At 39.6% G+C, this 19,020-nt stretch overlaps 1 protein-coding gene across 2 annotated transcripts in view; it reads left to right on the top strand.

Moving 5' to 3' along the window:
* TET3 (tet methylcytosine dioxygenase 3) overlaps positions 1–19,020 on the top strand; it is a 108,553-nt gene that overhangs the window by 65,302 nt on the left and 24,231 nt on the right. For both annotated transcript variants that reach the window (XM_060027501.2, XM_060027502.2), the window contains one exon: positions 17,090–17,180. In XM_060027501.2, coding sequence (XP_059883484.1) covers positions 17,090–17,180 — 91 coding nt within the window. The remainder of the gene's footprint in view (positions 1–17,089; positions 17,181–19,020) is intronic.

Raw genomic sequence — 19,020 nt, 5'->3', positions numbered from 1 at the left:
GGGAACATTTGCTGGTGTTTCCAGCAAAGATCATGAAACAAATTGAACACAGGCAAGAGTCAAAGATAAAATAGAAAATGTTTTTTAAATGAAAGAAAATGAATAAAAATTGACAAATAATCTGGATGAACTTCAAGATGAATTCCAAGGATGAAGAATTCCCTACAAATAAATTAACCAAAAATTAAGTTGGTCATACATACTTGGATTTTTAAATTTTTTTTTATTTTTATTTTTTTTTTACCATTTAAGATATACTTTTCAAAAACATTCTCTTAGGGACTTCCCTCATGGTCCAGTGGGTAAGACTCCAAGCTCCCACTGCAGGGGCCTGGGTTCAATCCCTGGTTGGGAAGCTGGATCCCGCATGCATGCCGCAACGAAGATCCCACATGCTGCTGCAGCTAAGACCTGGCGCAGCCTAAATAAATAAATAAATTAAAAAAAAACATTTTTAATGTTTAATTTTTTAAAAGCATTCTCTTAATTGAAACACATATTGGAAGGTATATAAATTGTAAGCATACCTCGGAGATATTGTGGGTTTGGTTCCAGACCACTGCAATAAAGTGAATATCACATTAAAGCGAGTCCCATGGAATTTTTGGTTTCCCAGTGCTTGTAAAAGTTATGTTTGCACTATACTGTAGTCTGTTAGGGGTATAATAGCACTATATCTTAAAAAAAATAAAAAAGTACCTTAATTTAAATACTTTATTGCTAAAAAATGCTAACTATCATCTGAGACTTCAGCGAGTTGTAGTTTTTTTTGCAATAGTAACATCAAAGATCGCAGAGTACCATAACAAATACAATAATAATGAAAAAGTTTGAAATATTGTGAGAATTACCAAAACGTGACACAGGGACACGAAGAGAAGCAAATGCTATTGGAAAAATTGCACTGATAGACTTGCTTATCGCAGGTTTGTCAGAAACCTTCAGTTTGTAAAAAACATAGTATCTGCAAAACACAATAAAATGACGTATGCCTGTACAGTTTTACAAAAAGCAGGTACTTGTGTAACCACATCTAGATCAAGAAACAGAACTTTACCATCACATCAGAAACCTCCATATGCCCCCACCCAGTCACTTACACCTGACTCCCTAAAGCCAAGTATGGCCTGCAGACCAAGTCTGGTTAACATCTGTGAGCTAAAAACAAGTTTGTTAGGTTTTTAAATTGTTTTTAAAAATCAAAAGAAGAATAGTATTTCATGACTCATGAAAATTATATGATGTTCAGATTTCAATGTCGAAGTTTCAGTGAAACACAATCACCCTCATTTGTTTACGTACTGTCTGTGGCTGCTTTTGCTCTACATTAGCAAAGAGGAACAGTTGCCATAGACACTGCATTCCCTGCAAAGCCTTAAACGTTTGTCATCTGGCCCTTAACATAAAAAGTCTACTGACTCCTGTCCTAAGGTAAGTACTATTCTAATTTCTAACCACGTTGATCAGTTTGGGCTGTTCTTGAACTTCACATGTATGTATTTTATATTCTGGCTTCTTTTGTTCAGTGTTGTATTTGTGAGGTTCATCTGTGTTGTGTAGCAATATTTGTAGTTCATGCATTCTCATTGCTATATAGTATTCCATTTCATAATATGAATATACCACCATTTATCCATTAGATTGTTGATGGTCTTTTGGATCGTTTCCAATTTGGGGTTATTATGAAGCATGCTGCTATAAGACGTTCTTATATACATCCCTTGGTACATGTATGTACACACTTATATACTTCTATTGGGTGTATACCTAGGACTGAAATTGTATGTGTTCAGCTTTTAGTAGGTACTGCCCGTTTTCCAAAGTGGTTGTAGCCGTTTAAACTCCCACCAGCAGTACTCCACATCTAAACCAGCAAATGGTATCAAAAGACTTTCTGCCATTGTGGTAGGTATATCATCACACCTCATTGTGGCTTTAATTTACCTTTCCCTGATCACTAATATATGTCCTCTTTGGTAGAGTTCAAGCCATTTTCCCATTTCTCTGTTGTGTTTCTGTCTTTTTCTTATTGATCAGCAATGTGAGTTCTTTGTTGGATATATGAATTGCAGTTCTCGGGATATTGAGATAAAATGTTTGGCTTAAGAATTCTATGCCCATTCATGTGTAAAGACCTCATAAAAACATTTCCAAATATATTAGAACTTAAATTTTCTGGAGGTGAATCAAATAAGTAACAGATCGGGGAAGCTGTACTGTTGAAGGGGCTGGCAGTGAACGCTAAATGTATTATTTTTCTGAAACAAAAGGTAATGTATTTATTTATACTAGAACTTTGTTTTATATTAAATATCTCTTTTATAATGGGGGGGGTGAAATATGTTCACAAGGATACCAACAAAAAGCAGGAGGTAAAGTGAGGGAAGAAGTGTGAGAAATTGTATAAGGGTGCTGACTTTCTTTCTTTCCCACAGTACCATTAGCATTACTAAAAGCATACTATAGATTGGTGGGGCAGGGGGAAGTAAAAGAAAATACAAAATCTATTTAAAAAGATAGGAAAGAGGGCTTTCCCTGGTGGCGCAGTGGTTGAGAGTCCGCCTGCCGATGCAGGGGACACGGGTTTGTGCCCCGGTCTGGGAAGATCCCACATGCCGCGGAGCGGCTGGGCCCGTGAGCCATGGCCGCTGAGCCTGCGCATCCGGAGCCTGTGCTCCGCAACGGGAGAGGCCGCAACAGTGAGAGGCCCGCATACTGCAAAAAAAAAAAAAAAAAAAGGAAAGAAAACAAGGAAACATAAACATGGAAAATATAAAATGACAGAAGACCATGTACATGTTACAGTAATAAGTATAAATAGGGTAAACTCATCTACTGGATTTGATTAATAGCACTAGACAGCACTAAGAATGTTAATAAACCTCATTTTACTATGGGAAAACAGAAGCATATATTTGTCACTGATTCAGAGCATATACTATATTCTATAGAACCTTACCCCAACCTTGCAGAGTATTGTCACCTGTCTGGCACTGTAACTAACTACAAGCCCATTGCCACGCTAAAGATATATATATAAAATGAGGATATATATATAATGATATATATCCTCATATATATGTAAATATATATACAAATTAGGAGAATTAAATTTGGGAATGTCTACTAGTTTTATAACTAAGCATATTAGGCTATAAGTCCAGTTTCTTCCCATAGAATATCTTCTCCCCCGTACAGACATCTAATCAAGGAAAGGGAAATGCGTGTATATGTGTATATATATATATATGTATAATCAGGGAAAGGGATGTAATTAAGAAAAACAAGACTTCTAAACAACTACTTGGGATGCCTTGTAAACAGCAAAAGGGAGAGAATGACTTTGGTATTGCTTGACACTTGGAGCTGTGTCTGCCCTTTGTGTGTTAGTGGCCTTCCCAGAGGAGCTTGACCATCTATTATAATTTTCAGGTTAGCTTGGTTTTGGAGCTTCATATCTTTTCCCCTAGCTGCTAGGATAGAGTTGCCAAGATTTTCTTCTGAAAATCTCCTTTCTCTGCCTTTAACTGTAATTTTGAGTTTTTCTGATTTGGGACAGAAGGTAATCACCAAAAACTACATTATATTCTAGTTCCAGTGTGACACCCTACAGTCAATCCATTACTTTGACTTTTCTCCAGACAGTAGAAACTAGAAAAGAGCCCAGAAGCTCTGGCATATTCCTGTGTTCTATTTTCCATATAGGCTGTAGTATTCTAGCACCTGTAAAGAGATTTCAGACCACTACTTCCAACACCCATATTCTTACGTTCTCTCTCCCTACCCAAACCTTGGTCTCTTTCCCTCCCCCACTTCACATACATCCTTCTATAATCCTCTCTGTCTTATGGTTCAAAACAGTGCATATTTGGAGCAAGTAATTTTTAATCATTTAGTTGAAAAGGATGAAAACATTTAAGCATGGATAGGTTGAGGACTGTGCTAGGTACCTTACATATCATCTAATCCTCAACAAATCTAAAATATAGAAACATTACTTTCACTGCTCTAAAGCTCATAAGGGCTGTGTAACTTGGTCACAATCATACAATTTGTTTGGCAGAGCCTAGACAGCAGCTACATACTGAGTTCATATTATACACCAAATACTGCACTTGGCCCTTTATGTATTTTACACAAGAAGGTGTGAGGATTAGAGAGGCTGGGAAGATAACTCATCACAGTTGCCCAGGTCTCTGTAAAATCTGTGTTCATTCTGCTGTGACATGGTAACAATAAAAATGTGATACATGGTAACAATAAAGATGTGCTATTTTTGTTGTATGAAAGGTGCTCTGGGAGTCCAGAGGGAAAAGGAGAAGTCCAGTGGGGTTTCACAGAAAAGGTGGCATTTAAACTAGGCCTTATGACATGAGTTTTTCCAAAGAAGGAAAGAAATGAAAGCACTGTGGTCAATGAGAAAACGTGTTTCAAGACACAGGAGTATTGCATGGCTGTGTAAAAGAAGCTGTGGTAGCTGTCGCAGGATGCAAGGCTGGGCAGTGTGCAGAGATGGCTCCTCGGGGGCCTTGTGGACTGTGTTCTGGAATTTGGGTTCTGTCTTCTGTCTAGCATGGAGTCATCAGTGGGAACTGGTCTGATCAGATTTCTGTTTTGGAAGTATAACTGGTGGTATTAGGTAGGATGACCTCAGAGGGCTGAGACCAGTTAGGAGACCATGACAATAATACAAGGGGGGATGAAGAGTCTCCATGAGCAGAAACCATAAGTGATAGACAACTTGCATCAGTTCATCTACTGGGATGCACATACCATTGCCAACCTTTTGTTTGCTTGTTTTAAACTAGGAATACAGCTGAACTCATTTTCACAACATGAGTCTTACTCTTACCCTTATTCTTAGTGTGAGTAATGACATATACACCTTTAGGCTTGCATATGTGTGTGTATATACTAATGTATATGTGATTGTGTGTGTATACTAACTATAGCATATTACACATGCTATACTGAAATTTGCTTGTTTCCTCACTTAAAATATCTCGGAGGTTATTTTTTGGTCAGTATATCTGAAGCTGCCTAACTCCTTTTGATAGCTGCTTAGTATTCCATTATATGGTTGTGCTATAATGTATTTATAATACATAATGTATTATGGACATTTAAGTTTCTGATATTTTGCCATTAAAAATGATGCAGTGAGGGACTTCCCTGGTGGCGCAGTGGTTAAGAATCCGCCTGCCAATGCAGGGGACACGGGTTTGAGCCCTGGTCCAGGAAGATCCCACGTGCCGAGGAGCAACTAAGCCCGCGAGCCACAGCTACTGAGCCCGCGTGCTACAACTACTGAAGCCCGCGCGCCTAGTGCCCGTGCTCCGCAACAAAGAGAAGCCACCGCAATGAGAAGCCTGCGCACCGTAACAAAGAGTAGCCCCTGCTCGACGCAACTAGAGAAAGCCCGTGCACTGCAATGAAGACCCAACACAGCCAAAACTAAATAAATAAATTTATTTTAAAAAAGATGCAGTGAGTATTCTTGTATATACAATATCACTTTGTACATATGCAAGTATATCCAAATTCCTAAAAATAAATTCTTAGAAGAATTTGACATTCTTTGAAATTACTGAGTCAAACAGATTGGGCATTTGTAATTTTAGTATATTGCTAAATTACTTTCCATACTGCCTGTTTTCCTGTACCCTCACCAACAGGAGGAGTTATCAGACTTTGATGGTGACTCATCTGAAGGGTAAAACTGGTACTTTATTGTACCTTTACATATGTTTGACCCATTTTCATTCCCTTTCAAAGAACCAGTTTTATCTTTTTTTCATTTATCTCTTGTATTATTGACCTTATTTAGCTGTAGGAGTTCTTGATCTGTTAAAGAAAGCAATGTTTGTCTGGTGTGAGTTCCAGATATTTCTCCCCAGTATTTGTCTTTTGGCTTGACTTTTGGTAGTTATTACTATAAATTTTTCTCTAGTTATATTTATCAGAGTTTTTGGTGTGTGTGTGTTGGCTTCAGAATTTCATGTTATACTTAGAGAAGACCTTCCCACTTCTATGATTATTTTTAAAAACTCATCCATTGTTTTTCTTCTAGAACTTGTATAGTTTAATTTTTTGTATTTAAATCTTTCAACCACTTGGAATGTATTTTGGGGTAAGTTATTAAGTGTGGAGCAAAATTTTTTCCTCAGTTGTTCCAACACCATGCATTGAAAAATTAATCTTTCCCCATTGACTGGAAATGCTATAAGGTATCTTCTTATATATGGGTCTTATCTACCCAACTAGACCATACACTTTTTAAAGCCCCAATTAGTTTTGTCCTTCTCGCTTTCCCCATAAAACTGAGCATGATGTTCTGCATAGAACAGGTATGACATTAATTTTTTACCTTTTAAAAATTGTGAACTCCGTATATAGGCAAGTACACAAAGCATTCATGTACAGTTTAATGAAAATTTATAAAATGAACACCTGTGTAACCATCACCTAAATCAAAAAGTAGGCCCTTTCCAGTTCCCCAGAAGTCCCCTGTATACCTTTCCCAATCACATTCCTCTCCTGTCCCCCAGAGGCGACCACTCTCTTGACTTGTGACAATGATTTCCTTGTATTTCTTTAAGATTGAGCTGTATGAAATTGCCATTTCTGTAGGCAAAAATCATTTTTTTATATTTTATATTTCAATTTAATAATTTTACCACCTATGTATGGATCTCTAAACAGTATAGTTTGGTTGAACCTGGTTTTGAATATCATTTAGATATAATCTTACTGTATTCTGTGCTGTGCTTCTTTCACTAACTATGGTGGTATGGTATTCAACCATTTTGTTGCAGTTTGTCAATTCTCATTGCTGGATATATGCCATTATATGATTCTACTGTGTTTTATTTATCCATTCCACTGTTGCTGGATTATGGGTTGTTTCCCATTTTGACTACTGCAAATATGTTGCTGTGAAAATCCTTGTACATTTTTTGATGCATGTGGCCAAGATTTCCTCTAGGACAGGATCAGCAAATTAGGGTCCCCTGCATAGTTTCTTGTTTTTGCTTGTTCGTTTTATTAACTTTTTACTATGAAATAATTTTACATTTATAGAGGATTTGCAGAGTTGGCACAGAGAGTCCCTGTATGCCCTTTATCCAGCATCCCATAATATAAACATCTTACATATTTATGGTGCATTTAAAACAGACGTTAATGTTGGCACAATACTATTAACTATAGACTTTGGATTTCGTCAGTTTTTCCACTAAAGTCCTTTTTCTGTTATAGGACCCATTGCAGGATAACACATCGCGTTTAGTTGTATGTCTCCCTAGACATGAAACAAATTTACGCACTGTAGTACAGTATTTGTGTAAAGTTCTTTTTGTTTGTAGCCTTATAGTATCCAGTCAATGTAGTATTTTCCAGAGTTACTATTACATCGTCTTTTGAGTCTCATTTCTTTCACTTAGAAAAACTCATTTAAAAATCATCCATGTTGTTGTGTGAGTCAATAGTTTCTTTTAATTGTGGAGAACTTCACATAACATAAAATTTATTTATTTTTAACATCTTTATTGGAGTATAATTGCTTTACAATGTTGTCTTAGTTTCTGCTCTGTAACAAAGTGAATCAGCTATATGTATACATATATCCCCATATCCCCTCCCTCTTGCGTCTCCCTCCCACCCTCCCTATTCCTCCCCTCTAGGTGGTCACAAAGCACCGAACTGATCTCCCTCTGCTATGCGGCTGCTTCCCACTAGCTATCTATTTTACATTTGGTAGTGTATATATGTCCATGCCACTCTCTCACTTTGTCCCAGCTTACCCTTCCCCCTCCCCGTGTCTTCAAGTCCATTCTCTACGTCTGCGTCTTTATTCCTGTCCTGCCCCTAGGTTCATCAGAACGATTTTTTTCTTAGATTCCATATATATGTGTTAGCATACGGTATTTGTTTTTCTCATTCTGACTTACTTCACTCTGTATGACAGACTCTAGGTCCATCTACCTCACTACAAATAACTCAATTTTGTTTCTTTTTATGGCTGAGTAATATTCCATTGTATATATGTGCCACATCTTCTTTATCCATTCATCTGTGGATGGACACTTAAGTTGCTTCCATGTCCTGGCTATTGTAAATAGTGCTGCAGTCAAAATTGTGTTACATGACTCGTTTTGAATTATGGTTTTCTCAGGGTATGTTCCCAGTAGTGGGATTGCTGGGTCATGTGGTAGTTCTATTTGTAGTTTCTTTAAGGAACCTCCATACTGTTCTCCATAGTGGCTGTATCAATTTACATTCCCACCAACAGTGCAAGAGGGTTCCCTTTTCTCCACACCCTCTCCAGCAATTATTGTTTGTAGATTTTTTGATGATGGCCATTCTGACTGGTGTGAGGTGATACCTCATGGTGGTTTGTGTGTTTGTTTTTATAAATGTATTTATTTATTTTTGGCTGCATTGGGTCTTCATTGCTGCGTACAGGCTTTCTCTAGTTGCATTGAGTGGGGGCTACTCGTTGCGGCGCACAGGCTTCTCATTGCGGTGGCTTCTGTTTGTGGAGCACAGGCTCTAGTTGTGCGGGCTTCAGTAGTTGCGGTGCATGGGCTCAGTAGTTGTGGCTTGCGGGCTCTAGGGCACACGGCTTCAGTAGTTGCAGCACATGGGCATAGCCTCTCCACGACATGGGAGATCTTCCCGGACCAGGGTTTGAACCCATGTCCCCTGCACTGGCAGGTGGATTCTTAACCACTGTGCCACCAGTGAAGTCAGGCCCCTCATTGTGGTTTTGATTTGCATTTCTCTAGTGATTAGTGATATTGAGCATCCTTTCATGTGTTTGTTGGCAATCTGTATATCTTCTTTGGAGAAATGTCTATTTAGGTCTTCTGACCAGTTTTGGATTGAGTTGTTTGTTTTTTCGATATTGAGCTGCATGAGCTGCTTGTATATTTTGGAGATTAATCCTTTGTCAGTCACTTCGTTTGCAAATATTTTCTCCCATTCTGAGGGTTGTCTTTTTGTCTTATTTATGGTTTCCTTTGCTGTGCAAAAGCTTTTACGTTTCATTAGGTCCCATTTGTTTGTTTTTATTTCCATTTCTCTAGGAGGTGGATCAAAAGGGACCTAGCTATGATTTATGTCAAGGAGTGTCCTGCCTATGTTTTCCTCTAAGAGTTTGATAGTGTCTGACCTTATATTTAGGTCTTTAATCCATTTTGAGTTTATTTTTGTGTATGGTGTTAGGGAGTGTTCTAATTTCATTCTTTTACATGTAGCTGTCCAGTTTTCCCAGCACCACTTATTGAAGACACTGTCTTTTCTCCATTGTATATTCTTGCCTCTGTTATCAAAGATAAGATGACCATATGTATGTGGGTTTATGTCTGGGCTTTCTATCCTGTTCCCTTGATCTATATTTCTGTTTTTGTGCCAGTACCACACTGTCTTGATTACTGTAGCTTTGTAGTATAGTCTGAAGTCTGGGAGCCTGATTCCCCCAGCTCCGTTTTTCTTTCTCAAGATTGCTTTGCTATTCAGGGTCTTTTGTGTTTCCATACAAATTGTGAAACATTTTGTTCTAGTTCTGTGAAAAATGCCATTGGTAGTTTGGTAGGGATTGCATTGAACCTATAGATTGCTTTGTGTAGTATAGTCATTTACACAATGTTGATTCTTCCAATCCAAGAACATGGTATATCTCTCCATCTGTTTGTTTCATCTTTAATTTCTTTCATCAGTGTCTTATAGTTGTCTGTATACAGGTCTTTTGTCTCCTTAGGTAGGTTTATTCCTAGGTATTTTATTCTTTTTGTTACAGTGGTAAATGGGAATGTTTTCTTAATTTCTCTTTCAGATTTTTCATCATTAGTGTATAGGAATGCCAGAGATTTCTGTGCATTAATTTTCTATCCTGCTACTTTACCAAATTCATTGATTAGCTCTAGTAGTTTTCTGGTAGCATCTTTAGGATTCTCTATGTACAGTGTCATGTCATCTGCAAACAGTGACAGCTTTACTTCTTTTCCGATTTGGATTCCTTTTATTTCTTTTTCTTCTCTGATTGCTGTGGCTAAAACTTCCAAAAGTATGTTGAATAATAGTGGTGAGAGTGGACAACCTTGTCTTGTTCCTGATCTTAGAGGAAATGGTTTCAGTTTTTCACTATTGAGAATGATGTTGGCTGTGGGTTTGTCATATATGGCCTTTATTATGTTGAGGTAAGTTCCCTCCATGCCTACTTTCTGCAGGGTTTATATCATAAATCAGTGTTGAACTTTGTCGAAAGCTTTCTCTGCATCTATTAAGATGATCATATGGTTTTTATCCTTCAGTTTGTTAATATGGTGTATCACATTCATTTGTGTATATTGAAGAATCCTTGCATTCCTGGGCTAAACTCCACTTCATCATGGTGTATGATATTTTTAATGTGCTCTTGGATTCTGTTTGCTATAATCTGTTGAGGATTTTTTCATCTTACGTTCATCAGTGATACTGGCCTCTAGTTTTCTTTCTTTGTGACATCTTTGTCTGGTTTTGGTATCAGGGTGATGGTGGCCTCATAGAATGAGTTTGGGAGTGTTCCTCTGCTATGTTTTGGAAGAGTTTGAGAAAGATAGGTGTTAGCTCTTCTCTAAATGTTTGATAGAATTCGCCTGTGAAGCCATCTGGTCCTGGGCTTTTGTTTTTTGGCAGATTTTTAATCACAGTCTCAATTTCAGTGCTTGTGATTGGTCTGTTTATATTTTCTATTTCTTCCTGGTTCAGTCTCAGAAGGTTGTTCTTTTCTAAGAATTTGTGCATTTCATCCAGGTTGTCCATTTTATTGGCATATATAGTTGCTTGTAATAATCGCTCATGATCCTTTGTATTTCTGCAGTGTTAGTTGTTACTTCTCCTTTTTGCTTTCTAATTCTTTTTTTTTTTTTTTGCTGTACGCCGGCCTCTCACTGTTGTGGCCTCTCCTGCTGCGGAGCACAGGCTCCGGACACACAGCCTCAGCGACCATGGCTCACGGGCCCAGCCACTCCGTGGCATGTGGGATTTTCCTGGACCGGGGCACAAACCTGTGTCCCCTGCGTCGGCAGGCAGACTCTCAACCACTGTGCCACCATGGAAGCCCCTCTAATTCTATTGATTTGAGTCTTCTCCCATTTTTTCTTGATGAGTCTGGCTAATGGTTTATCAATTTTATCTTCTCCAAGAACCAGCTTTTAGTTTTATTGATCTTTGCTATTGTTTCCTTCATTTCTTTTTCATTTATTTTTGATCTGATCTTTATGATTTCTTTCCTTCTGCTAACTTGGGGGTATTTTTGTTCTTCTTTCTCTGATTGCTTTAGGGGTAAGGTTAGGTTGTTTATTTGAGATTTTTCTTGTTTCTTGAGATATGATTGTATTGCTGTAAAGTTCCTCTTAGAACTGCTTTGGCTGCATCCTATACGTTTTGGGTCATCGTGTTTTGTGCTTTTTTTTTTAACACCTTTATTGGAGTATAATTGCTTTACAGTGGTGTGTTAGTTTCTGCCCTATAACAAAGTGAATCAACTATACATATACATATATCCCCATATCTCCTCCCTCTACGTCTCCCTCCCACCCTCCCTATCCCTCCCCTCTAGGTGGTCACAAAGCACCGAGCTGATCTCCCTGTGCTATGCAGCTGCTTCCCACTAGCTAGCTATTTTACATTTGGTAGTGTATATATGTTCATGCCATTCTCTCACTTCGTCCCAGCTTACCCTTCCCCCTCCCTGTGTCCTCAAGTCCATTCTCTAGTAGGTCTGCATCTTTATTCCTGTCCTGCCCCTAGGTTCTTCAGAACCTTTTTTTTTTTTAGATTCCATATATATGTGTTAGCATATGGTACTTGTTTTTCTCTTTCTGAGTCGTCGTGTTTTTATTATCATTTTTTTTAGGTATTTTTTGATTTCCTCTTTGATTTCTTCAGTGATCTCTTGGTTATTTAGTAATGTATTGTTTAGCCTCCATGTGTTTTTATTTTTTACAGTTTTTTCCTGTAATTGATATCTAATGTCATAGTGTTGTGATCGGAAAAGATACTTGATACAATTTCAATTTTCTTAAATTTACTGAGGCTTGATTGTGACGCACGATATGATCTATCCTGGCAAATGTTCCATGAGCACTTGAGAAGAAAGTGTATTCTGTTGTTTTTGGATGGAATGTCCTATAAATATCAGATAAATCCATCTCGTCTAATGTGTCATTTAAAGCTTGTGTTTCCTTATTCATTTTCATTTTGGATGATCTGTCTTTTGGTGAAAGTGGGGTGTTAAAGTCCCATACTATTATTGTGTTACTGTCGATTTCCCCTTTTATGTCTGTTAGCATTTGCCTTATGTATTGAGGTGCTCCTATGCTGGGTGCATAAATACTTAAAATTGTTATATCTTCTTCTTGGATTGGTCCCTTGATCATTATGTAGTGTCCTTCTTTGTCTCTTGTGATAATCTTTATTTTAAAGTCTATTTTGTCTGATATAAGAATTGCTGCTCCAACTTTCTTTTGTTTTTCATTTGCATGGAGTATCTTTTTCCATCCCCTCACTTTCAGTCTGTATGTGTCCCTAGGTCTGACGTGGGTTTCTTGTAGACAGCATATATATGGGTCTTGTTTTTGTATCCATTCAGCCAGTTTGTGTCTTTTGTTGGAGCATTTAATCCATTTACATTTAAGGTAATTATTGATATATATGTTCCTATTACCATTTTCTTAATTGGTTTGGTTTGTTTTTGTAGGTCTTTTCCTTCTCTTGTGTTTCCTGCCTAGAGAAGTTCCTTTAGCATTTGTTGTAAAGCTGGTTTGGTGGTGTTGAATTCTCTTAACTTTTGCTTGTCTGTAAGGGTTTTAATTTCTCTGTCAAATCTGAATGAGATCCTTACTGGCTAGAGTAATCTTGGTTGTAGGTTTATCCCTTTCATCACTTTAAATATGTCCTGCCACTCCCTTCTGGCTTGCAGAGTTTCTGCTGAAAGATCAGCTGTTAACCTTATGGGGATTCCTTTGTATGTTATTTGTTGCTTTTAATATTTTTGCTGGTTTTAATATTTTTCTTTGTATTTAATTTTTGTTAAATTAAATAACTTTGTTTTTAGTTTTTGATTAATATGTGTCTTGGCATGTTTCTCCTTGGATTTATCCCATATGGGACTGTCTGTGCTTCTTGGACTTGATTGACTATTTCCTTTCCCCTATTAGGGAAGTTTTCAACTATAATCTCTTCAAATAGTTTCTCAGTCCCTTTCTTTTTCCTTCTTCTTCTGGGACCCCTGTAATTCAAATGTTGGTACATTTAATGTCCCAGAGGTCTCAGAGACGGTCCTCAATTCTTTTTTCTTTATTCTGCTCTGTGGTAGTTATTTCCACTGTTTTATCTTCCAGGTCACTTACCTGTTTTTCTGCCTCAGTTATTCTGCTATTGATGCCTTCTGGAGAATTTTAAATTGCATTTATTGTGTTGGTCATCATTGTTTGTTTGCTTTTTAGTTCTTCTAGGTCCTTGTTAAACTTTTCTTGTATTTTCTCCATTCTATTTCCAAGATTTTGGATCATCTTTACTATCATTACTCTGAATTCTTTTTCAGGTAGACTGCCTATTTCCTCTTCATTTGTTTGGTCTGGTGGGTTTTTACCTTGCTCCTTGATCTGCATATTTCTCTGTCTTCTCATTTTTTTAAACTTACTGTGTTTGGGGTCTCCTTTTCGCAGGCTGCAAGTTTGTAGTTCCCGTTGTTTTTGGTGTCTGCCCCCAGTGAGTGAGGTTTGGTCAGTGGCTTGTGTAGGCTTCCTGGTAGTGGGGACTGGTGCCTGTGTTCTGGTGGGTAGTGGGGACTGGTGCCTGTGTTCTGGTAGGCTTCCTGGTGAAGGGGACTGGTGCCTGTGTTCTGGTGGGTGGGGCTGGATCTTGTCTTTCTGGTGGGCAGGGCTGTGTCTGGTGGTACGTTTTGGGGTGTCTGTGACCCTAGTATGATTTTAGGCAGCCTCTCTGCTAATGGGTGGGGTTGTGTTCCTCTCTTGCTAGTTGTTTGGTATGGGGCGTCCAGCACTGGAGCTTGCTGACCGTTGGGTGGAGCTGGGTCTTAGTGTTGAGCTGGAGATCTCTGCGAGAGCTCTCACCAATTGATATTACATGGGGCCGGGAGGTCTCTGGTGGTCCAATGTCCTGGACTTAGCTCTCCCACCTCGGTGGCTCAGGCTTGGCACCCGGCTGGAGCACCAAGACCCTGTCAGCCACACGGCTCAGAAGAAAAGGAAGAAGAAAAAAGGAAGAAAAAAAAATAAATTAATACAATAATAAAATGAAAAAATAATTAATAAAAATAAAAGAAGAGAGCAACCAAACTAATAAATCCACCAATGATAACAAGCACTAAAAACTAAAATAAATATAAAAATCAGAAACAGGGCTTCCCTGGTGGCGCAGTGGTTAAGAGTCCGCCCGCCGATGCAGGGGACACGGGTTCGTGCCCCGGTCCGGGAAGATCCCACATGCCATGGAGCGGCTGGGCCCGTGAGCCATGGCCGCTGAGCCTGCGCACCCGGAGCCTGTGCTCCGCAGCGGGAGAGGCCACAACAGTGAGAGGCCCGTGCACCGCAAAAAAAAAAAATCAGAAACAAATCAGTTGCAAACAGCAATCCCCAAGTCTACTGTTGCTCCCAAAGTCCGCTCCCTCGATTTTGGGAACATTCGTTGTCTAGTCAGGTATTCCACAGAGGCATGGTTCATCAAGTTGATTGTGGGGATTTAATATGCTGCTCCTTGGGCTGCATAGAGAGATTTCCCTTTCTCTTCTTTGTTCACACAGCTGCTGGGGTTCAGCTTTGGTTTTGGCCCACCTCTCTGTGTCACCCTCAGGCATCTGTTCCCGGCCAGACAGGAGGGGGTTAAAGTAGCAGCTGATTAGGGCACTCTTGCTCACTCAGGTCGGGGGGGAGGGAGGGGTACAGTAGTCATAACTGGAATGCAGGGTGAGCCTCCAGCGGCAGAGACCGGCGTGACATTGCAACAGCCTGAGGTGCGCCGTCTGTTCTCCCAGGGAAGTTGTCCCTGTATCTCGGGACCCTGGCAGTGGCGGGCTGCACAGGCTCCTGGGGGTGTGTGGATAGTGACCTGTGCTCGCACACGGGATTCTTGGTGGCTGCAACAGCAGCCTTAGTGTTTCATGCCTGTCTGTGGGGTCTGAACTGATAGCCGCGGCTCATGCCCGTCTCTGGAGCTTGCTTAGGCGGTGCTCTGCCTTTCTGTGGGCACACTGGGGAGGAATGCTCTCTCCTCGTGCACGCTGAAAGGATGGTCTCTTGCCTCTTCAGCAGGTCCAGACTTTTTCCCAAACTCCCTCCCGGCTAGCTGCGGCGCACTAGCCCCCTTCTTCTTCAGGCTGTGTTCACGCAGCCAACCCAACCAAGTCCTCTCCCTGGGGTCTGACCTCCGAAGCCCCGAGCCTCAGCTCCCAGCCCCCGCCCGCCCCTGCGGGTGAGCAGACAAGCCTCTCAGGCTGGTGAGTGCTGGTCGGCACCGATCCTCTGTGCGGGAATCTCTCCGCTTTGCCCTCCGCACCCCGGTGACTGCGCTTTCCTCCGTGGCTCCAAAGCTTCCCTCCACCTACCCCCGTCTCCTCCAGTGAAGGGGCTTCCTAGTGTGTGGAAACTTTTCCTCCTTCCCAGCTCCCTCCCAGAGGTGCACGTTCTTTTGTCCCTATTCTTTTGTCTTCGTTTTTTCTTTTTGCCCTACCCAGGTATGTGGGGAGTTTCCTGCCTTTTGGGGGGTCTGAGGTCTTCTGCCAGTGTTCAGTAGGTGTTCTGTAGGAGTTGTTCCACGTGTAGATGTATTTCTGATGTATTTGTTGGGAGGAAAGTGATCTCCATGTCTTACTCATCTGCCATCTTGAAGGTTCCCCCCCCCAAATTAATCATTTTAAAGTGTACAATTCACTGACATTTAGTACATTCACAATATTGTGAAATAATCACCTCTATCTAGTTCCAAAACACTTCCATCATTCTAAAATAAAATCCTATACCCATTAAGTAGTAACTCTCCATTCCTCCCTCCTCCCAGCCTCTGGCAACCATCATTCTGCTTTCTGCTTCTATGGCTTTACCTATCCTGGATTACTTCATATGAATGGAATCACGCGATATATGTGATATTTTGTGTCTGACTTTTTCACTTATTGTAATGTTTTTGAAGGTTCGCCCACATTGTAGCATGTATCAGTACTTATTCCTTTCTCTTTTTTGAATTGTGGTAAAACATACATAATATAAAATTTGCCATTTTAACCATTATTTAGTGTATAGTTTAGTGGCATTAATTACATTCACAATATTGTGCAACCATCACCACTATTTCTAAAACTGTTTCAACACTAAACAGAAACTCTACCTATTAAGTAATAAGTCCCCATTCCCCACTCCTCCCAGCGGTTGGTAACCTCTAATCTAATTTTTACCTCTATGAATTTACCTATTCTAGATACATCCTGTAAGTGGAATCATACAATATTTGTCCTCTTGTGTCTGGCTTATTTCACTTAGCCTAACATTTTCCAGGTTCATCCGTGTTATAGCACGTATCAGAATAAATCCTTCTTATGGTCGAATAATATTCTGCTGTATGGATATACCACATTTTGTTCATCTGTTGATGGACACTTGTGTTGTTTTCACCTTTTGGCTCTTGTAATAATGCTGCAATGAACACTGCATACAGGTGTTGTTTGAGTCCTTGTTTTCAGCTGGTTTGGGTCTGTATCTAGGAGTGGAGTGGTTTGCTGACCTCTGGTCTAGATTATGTATAATGATAAACTAAATTCCAGAGTGGTTAAGCCTCAGTCTTGATAATGCATAGTTTTATCAGATTTCTAAATTTTTGCCAATTTGGTCTGTGTGTAATGGTGTTTCATTGTGATTTTAATTTGTATTTCCTGATTTCTAATGGGGGTGAACATATTTCCACATGTGTATAAGCCATTGAATTTCCTGTTTTGTACTATACCATTAATTTTCCTATTGATGGTTTGCCTTCCTAAATTAATATTAATGAATTGATGTCTCCAAATAATGTTTACTTTGTATTTCTGCAGAACAAATAGTGGAGAAAGATGAAGGTCCGTATTACACTCATCTGGGATCTGGCCCCACGGTAGCCTCCATCCGGGAACTCATGGAGGAGCGGTGAGTGATGCACAGATGTCCAAGGAGAAGTGGACAAGTTGTTAACAGAATATGGCTTTTAAGCACCTCTCGTTTTCATTGCCTTATACTAGACAGCCTACAGAAAGGAATCCCTGATACACAGACTGAAAAGTTGAATGTGGGATTTTCACCCCCAGGGCCCAGGGTTTCTTTTTTCTATAGGTCTGCCCTTTACAGATCCCCATAACCCCCTTTTATCTCACTCTTTCTTGAAACAGTTTTTATTAAAGAAATGGGGTTAAATGGTTGTATGTCCTGTAGAGTTTCTCATGGTCTGAAGTTTGCTGCTACCTTTCTTGTGGTATTGTTTAACAGGTTCTTCTGCCCTGTGTCGTGTAAATTGGTTAGATCTAAAGGCTTGATCAGAATCAGATTGTTTCTTTCTTTCAAAATTACTTCCTAGGTGGTGTTTTGTACCACCAAGAGGAGAAATGTATGCCTCGTCTTTGGCCAGTGGGCACCTATTCACATTGTCTCCTGAGTCCTTTTGACATGATCCTAGTTCTTGATTTCTCGTATTTTTATTGGGGGAAGAAATATTTAGAAAACATTCTCTGGGTGCTGGGGGTGCTCATTTTTCTAGGCCATTTCAGTAGAAAGAGCCAAGAGGTATGTGTAGGTTTTTTAGTTTTGCTACTGTTTACTGAGTTTATATACACTTCCAATTCGAACTCAAGACTATAGGGCTTTTACTTGACAGCTCTGTTTTGCTTTTTTAAGCAGTTTTGTACCGATAGAAACTTTAAAATCTATGTACGTGTCCACAGTAGCTATTAAATACTGTGAGTTCCAGTGTGTAGAGAGGTAAAAATAGCTTGGTGATTGAGAGCACATGGACACTGGAGCTAGACTAAGGTCCAGTCCTGGCCCTTCCACTTACTGATGAGTTCTTTGGTAAGTTGCTTTTCTTCTCTGTGACTCGGTTTTCTTATCTGCAAAATGGAGAAAATAAAAGTACATACACTGGAGGAGAGTTATGAGGATAAACTGAACTGATGTCTGGAAAGCACATAGTGCTTACTAGTAAATATTACATACAGGGTGTCTACATCATATCTGCATTTACTGACTGCATTTTTATAACAAACATTAGTATTTTAATAGCAAAGGCGTAAATTATGTAAGACATAAACATGTTTGCTCATACATATACGTAGACATACAGATGTGTGGAAGGCTGGGGGCTGAGAATTATAGCTTAGAATTTCTACAAATTTGGGGACCAGATTTTGTCTGACCAGGGTAACTAATACTGTCATTAATATAGCAGGGAACATGATTTTGAACTAAATAACTGTAGTGATATCCCTGAATGAATAAAAGGGAAGATGGATGGAGCACAGTGATCTGCTGTAAACACTTATCGTGTACCATCTGGAAACATTTATGTTCATAGAAGCCCATCAGAAAAGCATTTGATCCAGGACCCAATCTGTAAATTCAAGACTGATTGAAAGAGCACCTCTGAGTCCATAAGAATCATCAAAAAGTCTACAAATAACAAATGTTGGCAAGGATGTAGAGAAAAGGGAACCCTAGTACATTGTTGGTGAGAATGAAACATTTACAACAGTGTGTGGGTTATTCATGCACGCCTGCATGTGCCCACATGTGTATGTGTTACAGCTTCGAGGTTGGAGCGGGCATTATTTTGGCCAGCGAGTTTTGTTTTTTTTTAACATCTTTATTGGAGTATAATTGCTTTACAGTGGTGTGTTACTTTCTGCTTTATAACAAAGTGAATCAGCTATACATATACATATATCCCCATGTCTCTTCCCTCTTGCGTCTCCCTCCCTCTCCCTCTCCCTCTCCCACC

The sequence above is a fragment of the Delphinus delphis genome, chromosome 12, assembly GCF_949987515.2.
Source record: "Delphinus delphis chromosome 12, mDelDel1.2, whole genome shotgun sequence".
NCBI classification, from domain to species: Eukaryota; Metazoa; Chordata; class Mammalia; order Artiodactyla; family Delphinidae; genus Delphinus; species Delphinus delphis.
The sequence above is the reverse complement of the archived record's forward strand: the minus strand, read 5'-3'. Positions and strand labels throughout refer to the sequence as shown.